The 20,210-nt window shown below is 47.7% G+C and overlaps 1 protein-coding gene across 1 annotated transcript in view; it reads left to right on the forward strand.

Moving 5' to 3' along the window:
• Window positions 1-256: 256 nt before the first annotated feature.
• LOC149331575 (uncharacterized) overlaps window positions 257-20,210 on the forward strand; it is a 41,397-nt gene continuing 21,443 nt past the window's right edge. The window contains exons 1-6 of the mRNA XM_089557374.1: window positions 257-440; window positions 13,218-13,238; window positions 14,367-14,390; window positions 15,449-15,473; window positions 16,552-16,640; window positions 18,775-18,876. Coding sequence (XP_089413500.1) covers window positions 257-440; window positions 13,218-13,238; window positions 14,367-14,390; window positions 15,449-15,473; window positions 16,552-16,640; window positions 18,775-18,876 — 445 coding nt within the window. The remainder of the gene's footprint in view (window positions 441-13,217; window positions 13,239-14,366; window positions 14,391-15,448; window positions 15,474-16,551; window positions 16,641-18,774; window positions 18,877-20,210) is intronic.

Below are 20,210 nucleotides of genomic sequence, written 5' to 3' on the forward strand. Positions count from 1 at the left end.
GTTGGAGCAATCTGAACTCGTGGCATCGTTCAACAGTTGGGATCATGCGACTAAAATAGGGCACGTCTATTTCTTACTGCAGGGCTCAGCACGCACGCGATATGAAAACCACGAGTATTCCGTAACGACACGGGGGCTTTTCAAGAGAAGACTTTTGATGGCATTCACAACTGTCGCGAGAAAAGAAATAGCCGAACGACTCCTCGAGTTCAGGATCCAGCTTCCGAACGAACCCGTACGCGGTTACGTCGAAGAAATGAAGCGCCTCTTTCGTCGCGTCGACCCCCATGTGACCGAGGAAAAGAAAGTTCAGTGTTTAATGCGCAGCGTCAAGGAGCAACTTTTTGCCAGCCTCTTCCGCCAGCCTCGCCTGCCAGCCGCCAAAACCGTCGAGGAATTCACGCAAGAATCGTGCACCATCGAGAAGATCGACCCTCGACGTAGGGACTCGGCAGTACAACCGCCCTGCTTATGTCTGTGAAATTCGTCCAGACACTATGACCACCACCAGCGACGACTTGCGGAAAGGTATCCGCGTCCGCGAAATCGGCCGCGAAATCGGCCGCGAGGAGCTACGACGACTGCTGCCATCCTCCCCATAGACGCAAGCAGCTACTCTCATGGATGTGGTAAGGGAAGAAGTGCAACAGCCACAGAACCCCAGGCCATGACCCACGCCGCTGCAGTACGCACACCTCAGCCCCAACGACACCCCACACGGTCTTTCCGATACGAACCGCTTGTTCCAGAACGCCGTCTCCCTGCCCCCACCCGTTCAGCCTTCAAGCAACGCTCAAGCTCCAGGAAATGCGACGCCTGGAGGATTTCCGACACCCGGCGGATCTGCTTCCATTGCAGTGAAGCCGGCCATATTCTTCGGCACTGTCCCTACTGAAGAATGGACCTGTGTGGCTACTCAACTGATGTCCCACGACCCCACCCCGACCAACGGCCCCGGCAGATCGACGAGTACCTGCAACGAGAGGATTACGTGTCATTGAGCCGTCTGTCTCGCTAACCACCACCGTCTACATCGCGTTTTGCGGCATCTCCAGGCCGCCGCTACGCAGCGGCTGTTCGCGGAAGGTCCCCCAGCCCCAGTAGGGGTACTAAAGAAAGCAACCTTTGGAGGTGAGGTTGCTCCCCTGTGAAACGACGCAGATCCTCCATCGACCACGCCGCATGAAGACGCTGTACCCGCTACGCCGACGCCGCAAACAAACACGAGCTCGACCACGACGAGATCGGGCTTTAGAATGACTACGCCTCGTCGGGTACTACATACATGACGAAGCCATGACCCGACGCCGAGGACGACGTGCAACACAAGAGCCAGGATATCCGACTTAGAAGTGGCTATCGATGGCCGCAAAGTTACGGCTCCAGTCGACAGGGGCGCTGATTATTCGGGGATGATTGAAACATTCGCCGCACAATTAACGAAAGTCACGACCGCTTGGGGCATACCTCTCCTGCGACCGTCGTGATAGTACAGCAATGTTCCCGCGACGTGATACTGGGCATAGATTTCTTTAGTAAGCATCAGGCGATCATGGACCTGCTTTCCAAGCTCCTCACGCTTTAGCCGGATGAAGCCGTCCCTTCGATGACAACCGTGGAGCAGCATGTTGCCCTGAGTGTCCTGAATGAATAAGTGAGCTTCCCGTCCCGATCACGTGTCATGGTCACCGCAGGTGCCACGGATGCCGACAACATGGAAGGTCTCATCGAGGGGAACACGCAGTTGCTTCTAGAGCGAGGAATCAGCATCGCAAAAGTCATTGCACATTTCCGCAATGGCAAAGCTCAAGTGCTGCTCAAGAAATTCATCGAAGAAAACTGGCACGTTAACAAAGGAATGACGATTATTGCCTTCTTCGACGAACTATTCGATGTTCAGGACGCCTTAGCCATCTCCGATACAGCCCCTGAAGATTCACCTAAGGAACATCACAAGCACGTTTTCGACAAAAACCCAGCCTGCCCCGGAATAAACGAGACCAGATCCGCAATCTGCTTCGAAGCTACAGTGAGCGTTTCTCGTCATCGTCGATGTTTCGACAAACACTGATTGCTAACATCGCATTTTAACCGACCAGTACGCCCGACCTCTCCACCAAAGCCCCTACTGTGTATCGCCACGAGAACGACAAGCCATCGGTGACCAAGTGGAAGAAATGCTTCGCGACGACGTCATCCAGCCTTCAAAGTGTCCAACCAAACCAACCAAACTTTATTTTATTTTACAAATGTGCATACAGACTTTAGGATGAGCCACAGGCCAAAAGCTAAAGAAAATAGCTTGAAAATGCCTGTGGCTCATGCCCTGGGTGGCATCGGTTGTTCTAGTGAGGAAGACAGGGAAAGTGTTTCTAAAAGTAAACTGTTTATACGGCTGACCTAGACCCGCAATAGATTGAGTTACTCGGCGGCGGCAAAAGCCACAAGCGTACTGAGTGGTCGTCGGACAGGTTGCCAGCCGCTCTCAGCAGCACTCAATTTAAAACTGATAGCGAACTTTCAACATATATGTGCAAAGTTACAACATTCCGGAAGCACGTACGATCGGCTCCGCCTTGATGCGATCAACCGAGATAAATCTGGTCATGTCTTGCATCACAGACAAAGTGCTAAAGCGGCGTGCCGGCAGCTTTCGAGAATGAAAACACTAAAAAGATTCGCGGCAATATGGTACCGGCTGTGGTTTTTTGTGCCGTCAGAAATGTTTCGTTCCGTTCACGCCCCTCAGCGGGCCCTTGCCATTCGGAAGAATTGTGTTTGAGACTAGTAGAAGAGCCTGCGAAGATGATCATGAACGAAGCGCCGAGTTGACTGACCAGAAATGCAAACCACAAGAAACATCTTTCCAGTGACACGAAAAGGAACACGGGCATGCTAATTCTCGTCGGCCTGTGTGCCCTGCTGCTGCTGATTATTGACGCAGGATACACTGTCTTCGGAGCTGCTGGTGAGTGCACCACACAGTCTCCGTACAGTTGCGCTGTAAACCGTTCCTCGTAATCCCTATACATGATGCAAGGGCGTTCGGCAGCAATAACTTGCGAACCTTCTTACTTGGAGCCTTTAACGATATACAGCGATGGTTCTGATGCGAAAGTATCAGCAGTCAAGAATAAATTGCTAAACAACGACTCAGCAAGTGTTTTCACAAAAAGCACGCCTAATACCAAGATGTATCAGGAGAAAAAGCAGTGACCGGACCGCGCGAAATGAAAATGAGCAAGAGCACGACACAAAAGGGGAAAGATAAGTTACCATGAGCTCACATGTCCAATATTCTAGGACACGTTTTGATAATTGGGAAGTTGTGCGATACTGTTATGGATACATTGAAGATAATGGTCCATTCTTCTGATATGTAGCAAATCTTTCTTTTAAAGTGTTTCCGTCGAACGCACCGAATGATTAAGACTGCTTAGAAAAGAAATGGGAAGCGCTTTTGACGATAGCAAAAAACGTGAATAGAAAAACCATGCAAGACTGCTGTCGGGTGATCTGTGGATGTGTTTATTGTTAAAGTGGAATCCTACCTTAAACGCAAAAACTGCGTCATAAATGGTTTCCGTTCAAAACTTCGTTTGTCCAGAAGTGACGCGTATGCTTGTCTCTGGGTCTAACAAAATGCAACCCCAAGTGAACCAACACCACTTAAACCTCGTTGAGGTTATCGTGGGCTGAACCCACAGCGTTGCTTCGCACCGATCAAGACAGTCATGTTCGGAACAGGTGCTACCTTAAACTTATATCGCGGTGAAAAGAAACTGGCCGAAAAAATAGACAAAAAAAAAACTCTCGCATACCCCTAGCCTTTTCGTGGAACGAACTCAATGACAACGGTACCGCAATCTTTTAGTCAAGGGAGTGAGGACAAATTCAGCGTCTGCTGGTATCCAGCGAAACCATTTGACTGAGCTGTTTTTTGTCACTCATGCTCAGGAGACGAGGAGACGTCTGACGACAAGGACAAGGACAACGACAAGGACACGCCCCGCCCCCCCCCCCCCCCCCCCCCCAGATATGGTCCGGAACCAGGTGAGCATCGCTAACTTGTCCAATTCTCCCTTGGACAACCAGATAATGCTGCTCATTCTTACAAAACTTAACTGTCTTGCTCGCTGGCCTCACAGATGCGAGGTGTCGCGGATTTTCTGGCACCTCCTCAATGTTTAACCCCCCCCCCCCCCTAAAGCAGACCTCTATGATTTTATACCGGACTCATGGGCATGAACATAAAATTTTAACCCAAAATATGAACGTTATGCCACCCTGACACACCTAGTGATTGTGCACTTAAATTCACACTATTCCGTGTGGCACTATACCATATGGTATGTCTCCCGATTAGGGTGGGAAACAGCGCCTAGTAAGGAGTAACATGGGAGGGATCAGAAACTAGAATACACTAAGCCTCGTAAGGAGAAAATGAAAGGCCCAAGGGATTCAGGAGCTTTAGAAACAAATGCGAGTGAACCAGTCTTGATCTAAGCTGCACACGCTGACACCGCCACAGAGCGCATACTACGGTGTCCTGCTATGGCCTCCTGATATTCGCAAACGCGCCTTCCCTGTGCAGTGCTACTTTCACGACATGCATGGAGTTCAATTTTGCACCCGCTTAATTACTGCTTAGAATTTTCCGCGAAGTATAAAACATTGGTCAGACCCATAGCCAGAGGCTAGCCTGGGGTTTGAAAGGAAACGATAGGAACGTTTCTGCCTCGGAACTGTATCAAGTTAAACACAAATATCGCAAATTATAAAAAAATACATAAAATAAATGGCAATTACTAGACTACTTTGTTGGAGACATGGAATTTTAAAAAGTAAAGCAACAGTAAAATGGGAAACACAAGGGAAGACGACTGTAATACGCTGGCTTTGTCAGCACCGTTCGTTCAATTTACATGTGTTGCGTTTTAGAACGGAAGAAATTGTATTCAACTCAGGTTAAGATTGGTGACGAACCGTTGAATTTCACCGCTTAGTTTTTTGCGCTATTCAACCGAAGAATGTAATGTTTCGCTTTGTAAAACCACAATTAACTTCGTGTTGTTTGATTTCATTGTCTTCTGGCATTGGTCATTGCTAAAAGTGAAGTAGGCCGGGGTGGTCGATGTCATGCCTGTCAACAGGAATGCTCCAATAACGCATCCCACGCCCGTGCCGTATACTATCAACCGGCGCCCACGGTTAAGCATACCGGAGCAGCATGACGACTTTGATGTTCAGAGTGACGAGGACTATCGGCACTAAACCTGTCTTGAAAAACAGATATCGGCGGTTGTGCAACAAAATGGCGTAGCATAATTCCTGTGGCCCGGCCGGCTGCATTTTATGGAGCGTCAGTACGTTACATAGCAGCGCGTTCGGCGTTCGTTGTGTTCATTGGCGTTGGCGTTGATCACGTTTTGCACTCCGGTCATTTTAAGGAAAGGAAGTGCGCATAATAGCTCCCTGGGTCAGTGGACGCCTGAATCGTGCTTAAAGGTACATACGTGGGGTGATGAGAGAGAGATGTGAGCTGCAGGCATTGACAAGGTTGTGCCAGAAACGCGGCGCTGAAGCCATAGGCCATCGGCGTTCGTTATGTTCATTGACGTTGGCGTTGTCAACGTTTTACACTCCGATCATTTTAAGGAAAGGAAGGCGAGCGCTCGCGGTGAAGCACGCCAGATGTGCGTAGTGACGTCACTTGCACCCAGCGCATGCGCAGTATGGTCGTGCAAGAGCACGCGAAACGGCGAGAATGTGGGCAATGTAGCTCACGCAATATATGGCTTCGCGCAGATGTTGCTTTGGCCGCTGCGGTTGCTCAGTGGTTATGGTGCTCGGCTGCTGACCCGAAAGACGCGGGTTCGATCCCGGCCGCGGCCGCGGAATTTCTTTGGAGGAGAAATTCTAGAGGCCTGTGTACTGTGCGATGTCAGTGCACGTTAAAGAACCCCAGGTGGTCGAAATTTCCGGAGCCCTTCACTGCGGCGACTCTCATAGCCTGAGTCGCTTTGGGACGTTAAACCCCATAAACCAACCAACCAACCAGCAGATGTTGCTTTGGCAATCCTCCAGGTTTAACCAGAGCTAAACCACAGCCAATTTTTTTTAGTCGGCGTTCGTCTATCGAGCCGGAATACCCGGGTACGAACCCGACCGCGGCGGCCGCGTTTCGATGGAGGCGGAACGCAAAATGTGTCCGTGTGCTGTGCGATGTCAGTGGACGTTAAGGAACACCAGGTGGTCGAAATTATTTCGGAGACCTCCAGTACGGCAACTATTCTTTCACTCCTATCTTCCTCCCTTCCCTTATGGTGCGGTTCAGGTGTCCACCGAGATATGTGAGACAGATACTGTGCCATTTGCTTTCCTCAAAAACCATTTTTGTCGGCGTTCGTGGCGCGCTTGAGGCATCGACTCAGAAAGGACGATATGCGCCTTTCCTTTTCTCAAAACGGAGAGAGTTTGGAAACTAGACTGTTATTTTCTTCGTGCAAGCCGCCCCTGCTCCCTCTCTCTGTCTCTCCATGAGCCTGAAGCGCGGACGTGGCGACGCCGTCATAAAACGCCGGTGCACTTTGCGTCGCTTATAAAGCATAGCAATGGTAAGGAAGCAGGGATAGCGCGTCTACTTTGCATATGGTTAACAAGGCGAATTCGCTGTTTTTTTTTGTGCTTGATTGAAAAAAAAAACTTCTGCATCAACGCAAGCGGTGCTCCCTGGTAGTGCTGTAGAAACCACTGATGCATCACGTCGTCCAGACCGTTACCTTCAGAAACACTCGAAGTTGCACTGGGAAACTATGACAACTTGTTCGATTTAAATTTTTCCTCCTTGTACCAGCAGTATATTGACTGAGTACAATTTGCTTCCTGTGATTGCGCACTACTATTTATATTGACTTTACGAGTAGATATCATTTGACCTTGCTTGAGCTCTAGATGCCTCGCAGGTTGAGCTTTGCGCTTCAAAACGGTTGACGACGCTGTCCAAGGCTCGGGAGGCCTGGCATTGTCTATAGGCCAACACTATACTCACCCACCACCCTGTACGCCCATGTCTATCCAACACATATACCCACCCACCACTCTGTACGCCCACATCTCTCCCGACTACTCCAAAAGTGCAAACCTTGAGCCTTCATGGCCCTGCCTGTAGACCAACCCTATACTCACCCACCACTCTGTATGCCCATGTCTATCCAACACATATACCCACCCTCCACTCTGTACGCCCACGTCTAACCCGACTACTCCAATTAATGCAGACTTTGAGCATTCGTAGCACTGCCTGTACACCAACACATATACGCACCCACCACTCTGTATGCCCATGTCTATCCAACACATATACCCACCCTCCACTCTGTACGCCCACGTCTAACCCGACTACTCCAATTAATGCAAACTTTGAGCATTCGTAGCACTGCCTGTACACCAACACATATACGCACACACCACTCTGTACGCCAACATCTCTCCCTACTACCCCAAAAGTGCCAACTTTGAGCATTCCTGGCCCTGCCTGTAGACCAACACATACCAATCCTCCACTCTGTACACCCACATCTATCCCGACCAGTGCACCAAATAGTGCAAGCTTGGCAACGAACTGCAAACCTAACCCGTATTCTATGGGCTCGTCCGCAAATATCAACCCCATGCCTTAATATTCCAACCATGGAGCATTGGGAGGCAGTGACGCACTTCTGAAGCCCTGCCGTTCAAGCGGCCGCAGTGGCCTGGGCCACAGAGGCTGCCGGGCTCAAGAGCTCCAAGCCATCTGATTCACCATCCTCCTTACTTTAATTGCTAATAAGGAAGACTTCACCGATCAATCAACGAACTATAACAGGCATCACTGCATTGGCCTAGTGAATATATACGGCATCCGGCTTCACGGCACAAGGACGCGGCAGCGAATTGTGGCCGTTATGGCAGATTTTCGATGGAGGCGTACTGGAGAACCACCGATGTGCTCTGCTGCACTGTAGACCCGAGATGACCGAAATCTGGAGCCCTCGTATCGGCGCCTCTTTTACTTTGCTCCGTTTATTGCATGCAGTCGAAAATGAAATGTAAACTGTGGCGTTAAAGGTTCCGAAGAGCCACATGGGCTATCAGGGATGCCGCAGTGGAGGACTACCGATTAATTAGTCCATCTGAGGGTATTTAAAGCACACTGAGATCCCACAGCACGCGGGCGTCTTTTGCGGTATTTTGCCTTATTTTACTGGCATAGGTGTATAAGCGACACATCCGCCAAAACCCGACTTCGTTCTTTTTTCACAGCACTTCCAAAGCTATGGAGCACAATCGAACCGACCAACCCGGCACAAAACAGTGTAGAGTATGTCTGCAGGTGCCTTAAAGTTCGCTCCTCCACTGTTTTGTGGCGGCCTGGTTGGTTCGATTGACAACGAGTTGGAGATATGACCGATGTTCTAAAGGTGAATAACAAAAGTTATGAAAGAGTCATAATCGAGAATTTTTCCATGCCGTTTCCAGGTTAGGAATGTCGGCTCTAACTTTTAGGGTAGATACACTAAAGCAACATGAGTAACCAGTATATATGAAGTGCATAGCGTGACTTTTATTATTTCTAATCTTAGAAACAGGCTGGTGAGCGTCTCATATTGCTGACGCGTATTCTAGTTTAGGATGCATAAAAGTGAAGTATGTTAATGATGTGATGGGTATTTGCAAAATGCTGTATCATCAAACATTACGATCCTAACACGGATGGGCGATGCCCGCACTGTGGGGAGACCTGTGATATCTTCCACATGGTGTGGGCATGTACTCAAAATCCCCACCTCCCCCCTTCCCCTACCCCTTCCCGAGAGGCATGGGAGACTGTCCTCCTCAACTGCTCCTCGCTCGAGTCCCAAAGGGCTCTGGTGAAACGGGCGAGAGACGGGGCCTTGTCATGCGGTGTCCCGGACTAGGGACGCCGACCATGTAGTGGGGCCACTGTGTGGCTCCCAAACTCTATTTCACTAAATAAAAGTTTTCACCACCACCGCCACCACAAAACAGCCTATGCCCCCGCTGCTAGAAGCAGCGTTACCCTTCATTTCATTCATTTTCATTTTATTACCTTAAAGAACCCGTTAGGGGTATTTCGCTTATTTTAATGTGCTAGCACTGTAACCAGTCTCAGATTGCGCCGACGTTTGTCTTCCGAAGCCTCTCTCCGCGACTTTGAGGTTGCTCGAGAAGAACAACGCGGGTATCACAAGCCCCACCGTTGGGAGCACCTGCCATCGCAGGAAAGTGGCGCATCGCTTGAAAGTGACTGATCCTCAGGAGTGGTATGAATGTAGAGAATGCAGAGAATGAATGTAGAGAATTACCAAGTTCCGCATGCATATGTGGGCATTATTCGATAAACGCGATCGCGTCGTCCCTTAAGGCAGAGCTTAAATCCATTTCGCCTATCTTTGTCTGAAGCCTCCTTGATCTTGAAAACCGAACCTCGAACCGAAGCTGAAGTGGAAACTGAAATTATAGTGCACTTAATTCGCATTTTCCCATCTGCGTTGTATCATGAGCCATTTTTTTCGTCATCTCTGTACTGTTATGTACAATTCGACGCCGGACACTATGTCAACCCCATTGATTTCAAGACAACATTGAGGTTATCATCCTTTAGCTTTCACGGTCATCACTCACGTTATTCACCATACCCGGGCCTTTGATGAAGTAAATAAATAAAAATAATGTGATGTCCCATAGGAATGAAAATTCTGTGTATGGTTGAGAAACTAGTGGTTGTATTGGTTTGTTTAACTTTACAGTGAGTCACTTTCTAATCTTTCATTCATAAGTGAAATTATGGCTTGTGTGTTTGACATATTACGCCAAATTGTTTTATTCTTTTTGTTGCTGCATTTGGCGCATGTGTGGTAAATTGTTCCTGGGAAACCTTCCTAAATACTGACGCTTAGTAAGTGCTTGTCCAATTTCTTGCCATTTGTGTCTTCTTGTGCGGTTTTTATTCAAAAACTGTAAATCACATAGTGGCCGAGCCAACAACTGTTCTAACAACATGGCCGCTAGACATTCTTAATCGCGCACAAAAATGACAGCCTCGTTGGATCACTTCATGCGTTCATGTTCTGCGGTGCCGCCTTACTTTATCAGTTCATCATACTCCTTGCTCCACCCGCATCTTAAAATTGCGGAAGTCATATTTGTGCCAAGAAATGCCAACTGCTCAGGAGGTTGATCCTTCGCTGCCTATGCACACCGTACAAAAGTCACTTCTCTCTGAACGGATATTTCGTTAAAAATCATAAATGATCGATCAGTAGCAGTAAACAACTGCGGTTGACAGCGACCAACATCGAAAAATTTTTTTTGTCTTTTTTGAGCCCACGTCCTGTACTCCAACGAAGGAGGAAGATGTTCGACTAACGCTCATCCCCATGCGCTCACGAGCTCGCGAAGCTCTTTAAGGAGAAAACCGTTGCCAGGAACCCTTCGGAGCTCGCTCTGCCTCTGCGGCTTGTTTCGCCGCCTTTTCGAGCGCCCGGTCTACCCGCTCGGCCTCCGTCTGGGAATCTTCTACTTGCGAAGTCTAGCCTTCATTCTAGCCTTCGTGAGGATCCACCTGGCTGCTTGCGTCGCACCCACGTCATCCCCGCCTGGAGCACGCTGACCTTGGACTGCTGATCCACAACGCCCGCCGAGTTCTTCTTCGAATCCTGCCGCTCAGCGACAGAAGAACCAGGTGGGAAAGACGTCGTGGTTTGGGCAGCCCACTGTCTTCCTCAATTTTTGAGCCCAGTCGTTCCTACATATAGTATGTTTTGTCGTCTCAGCGCAGTATTAGATTTCCTGTACCGACGTTACAGTGAGCGCCCGGATAGATACCAGTAGGTCGGCAATCTTTTGCACAGTTTCTTTTAAAGGGACAGTGCTAAGGAGCTCGTGTCACGGAATATCCGGCGGTGCCGGCGGTGTCGTTGACCTTTAGCGAAAAGTCCACGAAAAATGCCCAGAGAAGCAGCCTAGGAGAAAGGCGGGCCATCTATGTCAGCTGAACCTAAGCCAGACGGCATGGTGTAATGGAGACCTCCGGCATAATTTCGACTTTCTGGGGTCTTTCGACGTCCACTGCATACCTCACGGGAGTCATTAGCATTTCGCCTACATTTCGCCTAGCATTTCGCCTGCCGCGGATTTGGCCTCAGCAGCCGGACGCCATAGCCACTCAGTCACGGTTACGGGTTCTTTTTCAGTTTGCGGATGGCAGCATTATTAGTGGCACGTCTTCTACAGTGGCTGAGCAGATAATCCAGTCGGCTACTGGGCGCGACAGGTCGAGGGTTCAATTACTGGCCTCTGCTTTACTTAGATGAGTACGAACTGTGCAGTCATTTTTTTTTGTATTTTCGTTTTCAGCCACCCGGTAACTGACGTCCCTGGAACAAAGGATTCCGCAGAATTTTTTTCGAACCGCAAGTTTTCTCCTAGACTCTTCTAACCATGAGTAAGCTCCAGTATTCATTTCTCTCTTGTATATTGGGATCCGTTAAGTCTCTTCATTTTCATCCTCTATGCCCTCCTTTGATCTTGAACTCGTATCGACTCGGTTTCCGCGGCTCTCATGGTCACTGCTAACAACCAAACCCGCATTCCTCTTCCAGCTGAAATGTCGACGTTCGATGGAGGAAGTAAGTTCTGCAACCAGGGCGTGGTGCAAACGTTTAATAAAGCAAAAAATAAAAAAGGGCCTTTGCATCTATTCTTATGCGCGAATAGCCATTTTCTTACGCTTTCATAGGTTGCTACTATAGAGTGCTCCACAGACTTGGTATACACTGATAAATGTTAAGAGTGGTATCGCCTGCCAATCACGGGGAATCATAAGCCCCTGTTTGTGCTAATCTGCCGTGTAATAAGGGGGAAAAGGGTTGTTGTCAACAAAAGCTACGCTTTTCAGTTTGTCTGACAACCTAAATATCGCGAAAATCTGAACTTTGGTACGTGGATGTGTTTATTTTTTTTTTAAGGTTACTGATTTCTCAAGGCGTTCACTAAATAATTGTTGAGCACCGCGCGGGGACCTTTGCTTTTAGTCGAACGACTGGTAACAGGTAAATTAGCGCTCCGGTGTTCGCTATCGACACCATTCACCTCTAAGTTACAGAGCATAGGAAAGAAAAAGAACCGCAAGTAAACGCATGCATGCTAGGCAATTCTCTCAAGTAGCACCGCCAGGCGGTGTAACGAGACCCCAGGAGGCCCACCTTTGCGCTATTTGCAAGTGTTCAGAGTACCGTACTACCGTTTGTCATTCGGCATCAGCAGTTTGGGCCTTAACCCAAAATGAGACAGCATCATGTTAGGTAATACACAAGGGCGTCTGCCACACGGTACCCGCTTAGCTGTCGCTTCTTCAGATGATGCAACTTGAGGCTGTATTCTATAAGCTGGTCATATTAAAATGGTAATTTCGCGGACTTTTGATGCTCTCTCATTGGTCACTCAGATATACCCGTGGCTTTCAAGCGTCCGTGGAAAGTCACCCGGCCATTTAGTTGTTGGCGACCGGGTCTTGCCATTGGCTGCCACTGACTGCGTTATGCAGCCAGCGGAGAGGTCCGGTGACCTTCTACCCAATGGCCGGGTCGCTTTCCACAGACGCTTGAAAGCCACGGGTATATCTGAGTGACCAATGAGAGAGGACGAGACGGACACGAAGTGGAAAAGGGAACACGGCGCCTGGCGTCTGTACATATGGAATACGGCAGGGTGCGTCGGATCTCTGCGGCGCGTACTGCTGTACTCAGCAGGCTGTAAACAGGGCGCACAAGCGGTGTTTTCTTTTCGAGTGGCTGTACCTCCGGCCAAGGCTACCAAGTACCAGTTTCTGCTATTGCTAAACATGATGGGTGAAAGCCATCCTAGGGAAATGAGTTTAGGCACTGGTAAAGAAGCTAAACCAAACTTTTACACCAACTAAAGCGGTAAAGATGGTTAAAAGTGCGTTGACTGATTATGCTGAACGGAAAACAGGTGTGCCTACCACGATGTAAATGGCGGAATCAACAGCACTGAATGGAAATTACAGCTACAGCAAAAAACTTCCATCTTTACCTTGCGGCCGCAATGTTTCGCACGTTCGCAGCTAACCATCATAAGACGCAGTGAATTGTTTGTGACTCTCTTGACGTGTCTGTTTCACTCTTTTCTAGCCTCCATGTCAATGATGAGCGGTAAGTTCTGAGACTCTTTGCGTTTCTGTGAAGAGTATTGTGTACTTTTTTTCTTACCGAGCTTTCGCCATCTGTGGCCCGTATAAACTCCGTGGTATACCAAACATTTCGCCTCTGTTCACCTAACACCGGCTAAACCGTGAGGTATATGTGTTTGGCTTCTCTTTTCTTGTGTTCCACAAACGTTACAACAAGCCTTGTTTAGAATTTTTGCCTTCTTCTGTGCAATTGATAGTTTATACTGTATGCTTTTAGTTCTTGAAATCTAACGTTCGACGAAAACTCGTCTTGTCGGGTCGAAGATTCATGAATTTAATGGAAGGAACGCCGACCAAAAGATTGTTGTTAATATGAAGACGAAGACGTTTCGGATTCCATACAGAGGGTGATCAAGGCTTCTGTATGGAAGCCGTAACGTCTTCGTCTTGGTAATAACCACAATCTTTTGCTCGGCGTTCCTTCCATTAAATTCATGAGCTTTTATTTCTTGAGTCAATATCCAGTGGTGTCTAGCTGCTATACTTTGTATGTCATTTTTTCATTTTGTTCACCGTCTTATCAAAACAAGGTTTTATAGCTTTTTAGCTTTTAGACAACACTTTCGTTTCGTTAACTGTTCTTTTCTAAAAATTGCAGTGGCATGGGAAAGAAATGTAGCGTTTTCGGCGCGTCTCAGCTTTTTAGTTACCTGCGATTCATTCAGGCGCGTCTTACCGCCGCTGAGACAATTTCTTGCAGCGAAGACTCTGAGGCGAAGCACTGGGTGTAGCAGTGGGTGTAGCAGTGGGTGTAGCAATGGGTGTAGCAATGGGCAACTCTTTATCTTCCCAAAACTGACAACGCCGCACACGAGGATCGAACAAGCGCACACCAGAGAAATCATGAGCGTCTGATGTTGGATTATGAACATTAAAATACGGTCACTCAGCATCTCTACGTCACTACGCAGACCGTAGTCAAGGCGTAGAAGGTTCTTAGAGAGGCCGATCCTGTCAGGCATCGATGCCTGACAGGATTTAACTTCGCAGGGATCAAATGAACAAGAAACGCACCAATTAACGGATAGCATAGACGGTAGCTAATTCTGTTAGAGTCCTCCTGGACATGACATTACTTTATTTCTTTTAGGTATTGAAAGCAGTGAAATGTCCAGTAAGTATCAAGACCCTACAATCTTTTTGAACGATTGGCGCTCGTGGAAGTACAATCAGTCCATTTCGCATGGGCGAAACCAAAGACAACCTTCGAACTGAGACCTTACCGAGAAATTATTTCTATGAAGCGTCAATTGCGGAGCCGATTGCATATATAACATCGAACACTATTCAAGTCTAATACACATCCGCACCACCTAGCAGTCTCATAGCGCCCGGAAGGACGATAAAGAATTTCGCATGTTTTTTTTCGCTTCTTTTTTTCGCTTCTTTTCCTTCTTGGTAACTGGACGAAACTGCTTGGCGGAGCCGTACTGTTTGCCCGAGGTTTTGTGTGAACGTGTAGGCTCTGCGAGGTCTGTCAAGCTTTGGGGCTCGAGCTCTAAGTTACGATAGTATGGCGATATTTCCCGATGCACTTCGAAGAAAAGAGAGCTACTAGATTCAGCGACACCTTGACATAAAATTCAAAGACTCCACCTATCCTTTCTTCTGGAAAAAGGAAGGAATAGATCTTCATCTACCACGACTTCTCGATTAAAGTTTTTCCCTATGTTACCCGCAGGCACAATAAGGAAGGCATTCCGCTGCGAAGTGGGAAGTCGTGGGATTTTATTCAAGCCGCAGTATCTGGGTTCGACGGAGATGAATTGCAAAGGCGGCCTTGTGCTGTACAACGTCAGTGTATGCTAAAGACCACCAAGTGTTAGAAGTTAATTTGGAACCGTTCACTACGGCGTGTGTCATACAGCGGGCGCAGCTTTAGAACAGTAAGTCTCAATCACCACAGCTTTACACGCCTTTCTGTTTATAGATTAACTTTAACACACCAAACCACACCGCATTCCGTATATGATACCACATCATGTCATATCATTTCATTTAAGGATTTCCAGCGTAGAATAGTATTATCTAAATCATGTTGCATTAGCGCTAGTGGAGACACTGTCGTGAAGACTCACGGAACTGAGGAGATATGGTTACTTGACCGCTAAGAGTAGTCACACCTTAGGTGGATTGCTTGCCTTCACATTTTATTAATTTCTTTTTCCTCAGCCTTGGAAGAAGGCAAAGAAGGCGAGTAAGTATGTCCGTGGATAACTTCCTTGTCCGGGGTCCGGGGCCACCCGTCCGGCGTTCGTCCAGGAGAAAGCGATTCTCTTAACTGCGGCACTAGCCCTGCCACATGCAGGCTGAAGGGAGTTGACAGAAAAAAAACGCCTCCCAAAAATACTTTTGTTTGAGCGAACACGGTTGGTGCAACACACCTATATTTTCAATCCCTGTTTTTTTTTTCTCGGGGGGGGGGGGGGGGGGGGTCTGTTTGTGTCAATTTCCTTCCGTCGACACAGTTGGAGTGGCGCAGTTGGAGATACTTGTTTCCTTGTTGTGTAGGTGAATGGGCACCAGACGAATGGACAATTTTTGGCGGACAAACGCTGGTGAAGATACAGCTGTTAAATGCACTCCTGTAAAAAACAGAAATCGAATTTATCGTGACCACTCGTACAGACCCCACATAAGCGTGGCGTACGACAAGAAAACTTTTGTTATGGATCTGATGGAATGTTGCCAATCCATTCATTATAAATCTATGTTGCTTTATAAATTTAGATCATAATCTGGGCTTCGTCAATGTCGTTTCATTTCTCGTTTTTCGTTTGTGAGCACAGTGCAGAGTGTGAAATGAATGAAAACCATCAAGTCCAATTGGTCACGTTAAGAAATCGATAATGTGCAAGAATATTTTGTTTTTCTTAGTCATTTTGCAACGGTTTCCGGGAGCTTTCCCCACTTTTCCAGCGTCATTTCTGCTACTGTGTATATGAGATGGTGCCCGCGTGCATTCCGGTCTTCAAGCATAAATTTCAACGATCCTCAAACGTTTCGTATCTACCGTTTGGGACGCGCGGAAAGTGGAATATATGCAAGTACACATAGGTATTACAGATAATTTAAGTGCGCTTGTTCTCACGAGTTGTCCGCAGTGGAGTTGCAGTTGCACTCAAAGCAACGGGTTTAAGCCTTGTCATTTTGGCTTTCGAGTGCTTAAGGAAAGGTCACATGAGAAATGCACCACGACAAAAACGAGCAGTCGAGCTTCAAAAAACGGAGTTGAAAGACGACGTGTTCTAACGCGATAATCCTCCTACCCGCAGATCGAGCCAGAGATCGCCCCTCCTAATCCTCCTGGCCCTATGCCTGCTGCTCGGAATGCTCGGTGGCGCTGGCTACCTGGCAGCTACGGGTGAGTGGACCGTGTGTGACGCTGTAGCTGGCTCCGCAGTATATGTCGTACAATCCTCCCCCCGGCTACCTTGAGAGGGCTTTGTGGTACGGCATTCACTGACTGTCAGGGTGTAGGCAACACCGAAATTCGAACACGTGGCACTTCTCATTGCGGGCAGCGGGACGAACGCTAGCGATTTTCAGTAGCACTTTTTCCTACCTCTATTTACTGCTGTGGGCAACCGGCTTCACAGCCTAATTTGCTTTTTAAATCAGTTGCTAAAATTTGTGTCCCTCTCAGTATTGATGTATGCGACTAATGAGTCCCACTTTTTTCAAATGCTTTGACAAGGGTTCGAGCTTTAAGCAAGTATTGGTTTTCTTTATGGTTTGGTTTGTGGGGTTAAAATCCCATGGGCACTAAAACTATGAAAGGCACCATAGTGGAGGGTGCCGGAAATTTTTCTGCCCTGTACTGTGCGATGTCAGTGGACATTAAATATCCACAGGTGTTGGGAATTAACTGGGATCGCTCCACTATGGCCGAACTATGGCCGAACTTTAGCCCTTTCTTCTTGCAATCCTCTCTCATCCCTTCCGTCACGGCGCGGTTGAGGTGTCCATAGAGAAGCGAGCCAGTGACTGCACCATTTCCTTTCCTCAAATCAAGCCCAACCCAATTGTCGTTTTCATCCCAAGCACCACGTGGCCTACGTTCGTTTCACTGATGCGTCAGAGAAAGAAAAATAGGGCTTGAGTGTTAGAATGGATGCGATGGGAACATGAAAGAATGAAGATATATTCCCATGCTGTATAGAGGAATTTTAAGCAACCGGGAGAGGGGGCGGGGGGGGGGGAGGGGGGCTTCTGTTTTGATACTTTACAGCATGTTCTAAAAGGTTTAGCACCAGCCAAAATACGACGCGCGCACAACAGGCTACAGCATATAGCACACGGGTTGGACTAAGCACTGAAATTTTAATTGAGAACAGACTGCCGAGTAACTGCCTCGCATGCGCCAAAGCAAGGCAGGTAACCTATGTGGAATTATTCAAAGATCAGTTTCATTTAACATGAGTGCTATACTTGCTGAACTTCGACAAGAATCGCCATGCATTTCAATCTGGAACTGGAAGATTTTTCATGCTTTAAGTATTTACTTACGGCAAAAAACAAATGGTGCACAAAAAACATAGTAACAAGTAATGGAAATGACAAGTCACTTAAAATACACCGCTCACATGAGGAAAGTTTCTCACAGTTCAGATAGAAGAATGTGTGAACGAAAGAATGACCGGACACCAGGCAAATATTAGTACCGGAAAAGACGGAAATCTGGCCTTGCAGTGTAGCTGATTACCGACAAATGTACCCTGCGTTTCGCGGATGCTCCCATTCTGGGCTACCAAAATGCACGTAAGGGACGCGCAAGCTTTGAGGCCTTTCAGACAGCGAAACATGGCGACTCTTGCTTAAGTTCAGTTTCTGTAGCGCTCACATTAGAGGATATTGATTTTCTTGACTATCACTCATAGATCACTTTTCCTGGTTTGACGTCTGGGTGGCTGTTACTGGGCGATTTGTCATTAATAAAACTTAATTTTTTTAGTTGTTAGTCCCAGCCCGTGTCCGCTACTGTTGTCTCTAGTAGGTAGGTCGCTTAGAGCGATAGCTCTACTTTTCCCGTACAACGCTGAAGGTCTTGCGGCTCCGAAATTTGACCTTCAAACCGGGAGGAGCGGAGGCTTCGCTCTGGCGTCATGCCACATGACTCGCAACAGCTTCGCGCGTTGAGCCGACTGCGCTCGCTCGCCTCGCAGCTATCGAATCACGTGACTCGCTGCGCCTCGCCACAGCTGCGTGTGCGGAGCCGTCGGCACTCTCGCAACAGCCGGAAGTCGCGTGACGCGCCTTTCGCTATATAAAAGCGTGTGGAGTGTGCTTACCTTCGTGTGCTTATGTTAGCAGAGCTTTCGCTCGTCTTACTGAGGTCAGCCGGGTTGAACCAAAGCTAATATTTTTTCTGCTAGTTACACATTTTACCACGCATTACAAAGAAGCGCACCCGTCAGCCTCGCTTTCCCTCACGATGCTTATGCGCGCTGGCAATGAACTTAGGTTTCGTAACACCTGCGCTGCTTGTAATCACTTAGGTCCTGCTGGTGATTCTACCGAAACTGGCGACACCGAAGAAGCGGATTCCACCTACGTAAAAGGAAGCCCACCATCGCCGCCATCCAGGAAAACGACATCAGGTCAGGGTTGACGATACGTTTGCATTCCATTTTGCATGGCGTCTGGCTGAGCATTTGCAGAGCGTAAGACTACCTTTCATGTAGCTTGCAACTTCCACACTTGGGGTTTTCTCCAGGGGCAGCTGTAGGAAACGCACTTTTCGGGATAACCAGCGTTGTTTGGCTCGGAGTATACAGCGTGTTTCACTTAAGACTTTAAACAGCGCTTAAAAACAGGCTTTATGAGTTAGAAAACTTCTTTCAGCCTCTAGCATTGTCAGCGGTATAGTACATTAGAATACAGCTAAGATGTACTAACTAGCAGGCTCGTTAACTAATACTGAATAGTTAACTTTTGAACTGTTACAGTCAGGCTCCTTAATTATTGAGAGGCGTGTAGCCGCCCCGTAAATAATATCCATATCAGTTTTTACAATATCAAAAATGCGCTTAGACACGGCGCTGTGGCAGAACAAATGCTGACTACATCACGCAAAAATGCATGCGGTTTCGAGAACCTTGCAGGTAACGCGACCATTCCAGTGCACGTAACTAGTCAAAATAGCAGATGGTAAGGCAAGAGCGAATTGATCAATAACCCGAAGTGCGAACAATGTTGGACAATTCGCTTTCCCTCTACCATCTGCTAGCTGTCCTGGTTTGCTCATTTGGTAGAGCGAATGCTCAGGTGAAGTGGTGGCCCCGGGTTCGAACCCCGGAGCAGGACAAATTCTTCTTTATCTACGTGGGTGGATGCCAATTAGTAATCACTGCCTTATTGCAGTAAACTGGCCACCGCGTTTGTGCTGAACTATATGTTGAGTTGTGGTTCATAGTTTACTTAGCCAAGTCAATGCATGTTTTAAGTTCCTGGAAAACCGATGATAAGAAGCTTTTGTTGTTATGGTGATGTTCCTTATATTTCGGAGTTGATATACTGACCATTCCTCTCTCAGAACACACCGAAACGTAACCGTATTATGCTCATTTATGTAACAAAGTATGGTCCTGGTACTGATAAGACCCGCTGCCTCCGGAGGTAGCGCGCAAGCCATAAATTAACGCTTTTCCTTTCGGTCATGAGCAAAAAATGTCATGCATTTAAGTTCATGAATTTTCTAAAAAATCACGCATAGATACAAAGGTAATCGTTTCCTTAATGTTGTCTCAACATCCACGAAAAAACGCATGAGCAACTCTTGCAGTAACTTAGATATGCACTGCTCGCCTAAAGAGCTTCTCTCAGTACTGTCGAGCCAAAAGGCAAGAGCAGTTCTTTGTTTAAGGCATTGCAACACAGCAAACCTCGGGATGAAGCTACACTGACACTCACTTGACTGTAAGTGATCCCCCCA

This window comes from Amblyomma mixtum, chromosome 8 (assembly GCF_055824585.1).
Source record: "Amblyomma mixtum isolate Tamu chromosome 8, ASM5582458v1, whole genome shotgun sequence".
Classification (NCBI taxonomy): domain Eukaryota; kingdom Metazoa; phylum Arthropoda; class Arachnida; order Ixodida; family Ixodidae; genus Amblyomma; species Amblyomma mixtum.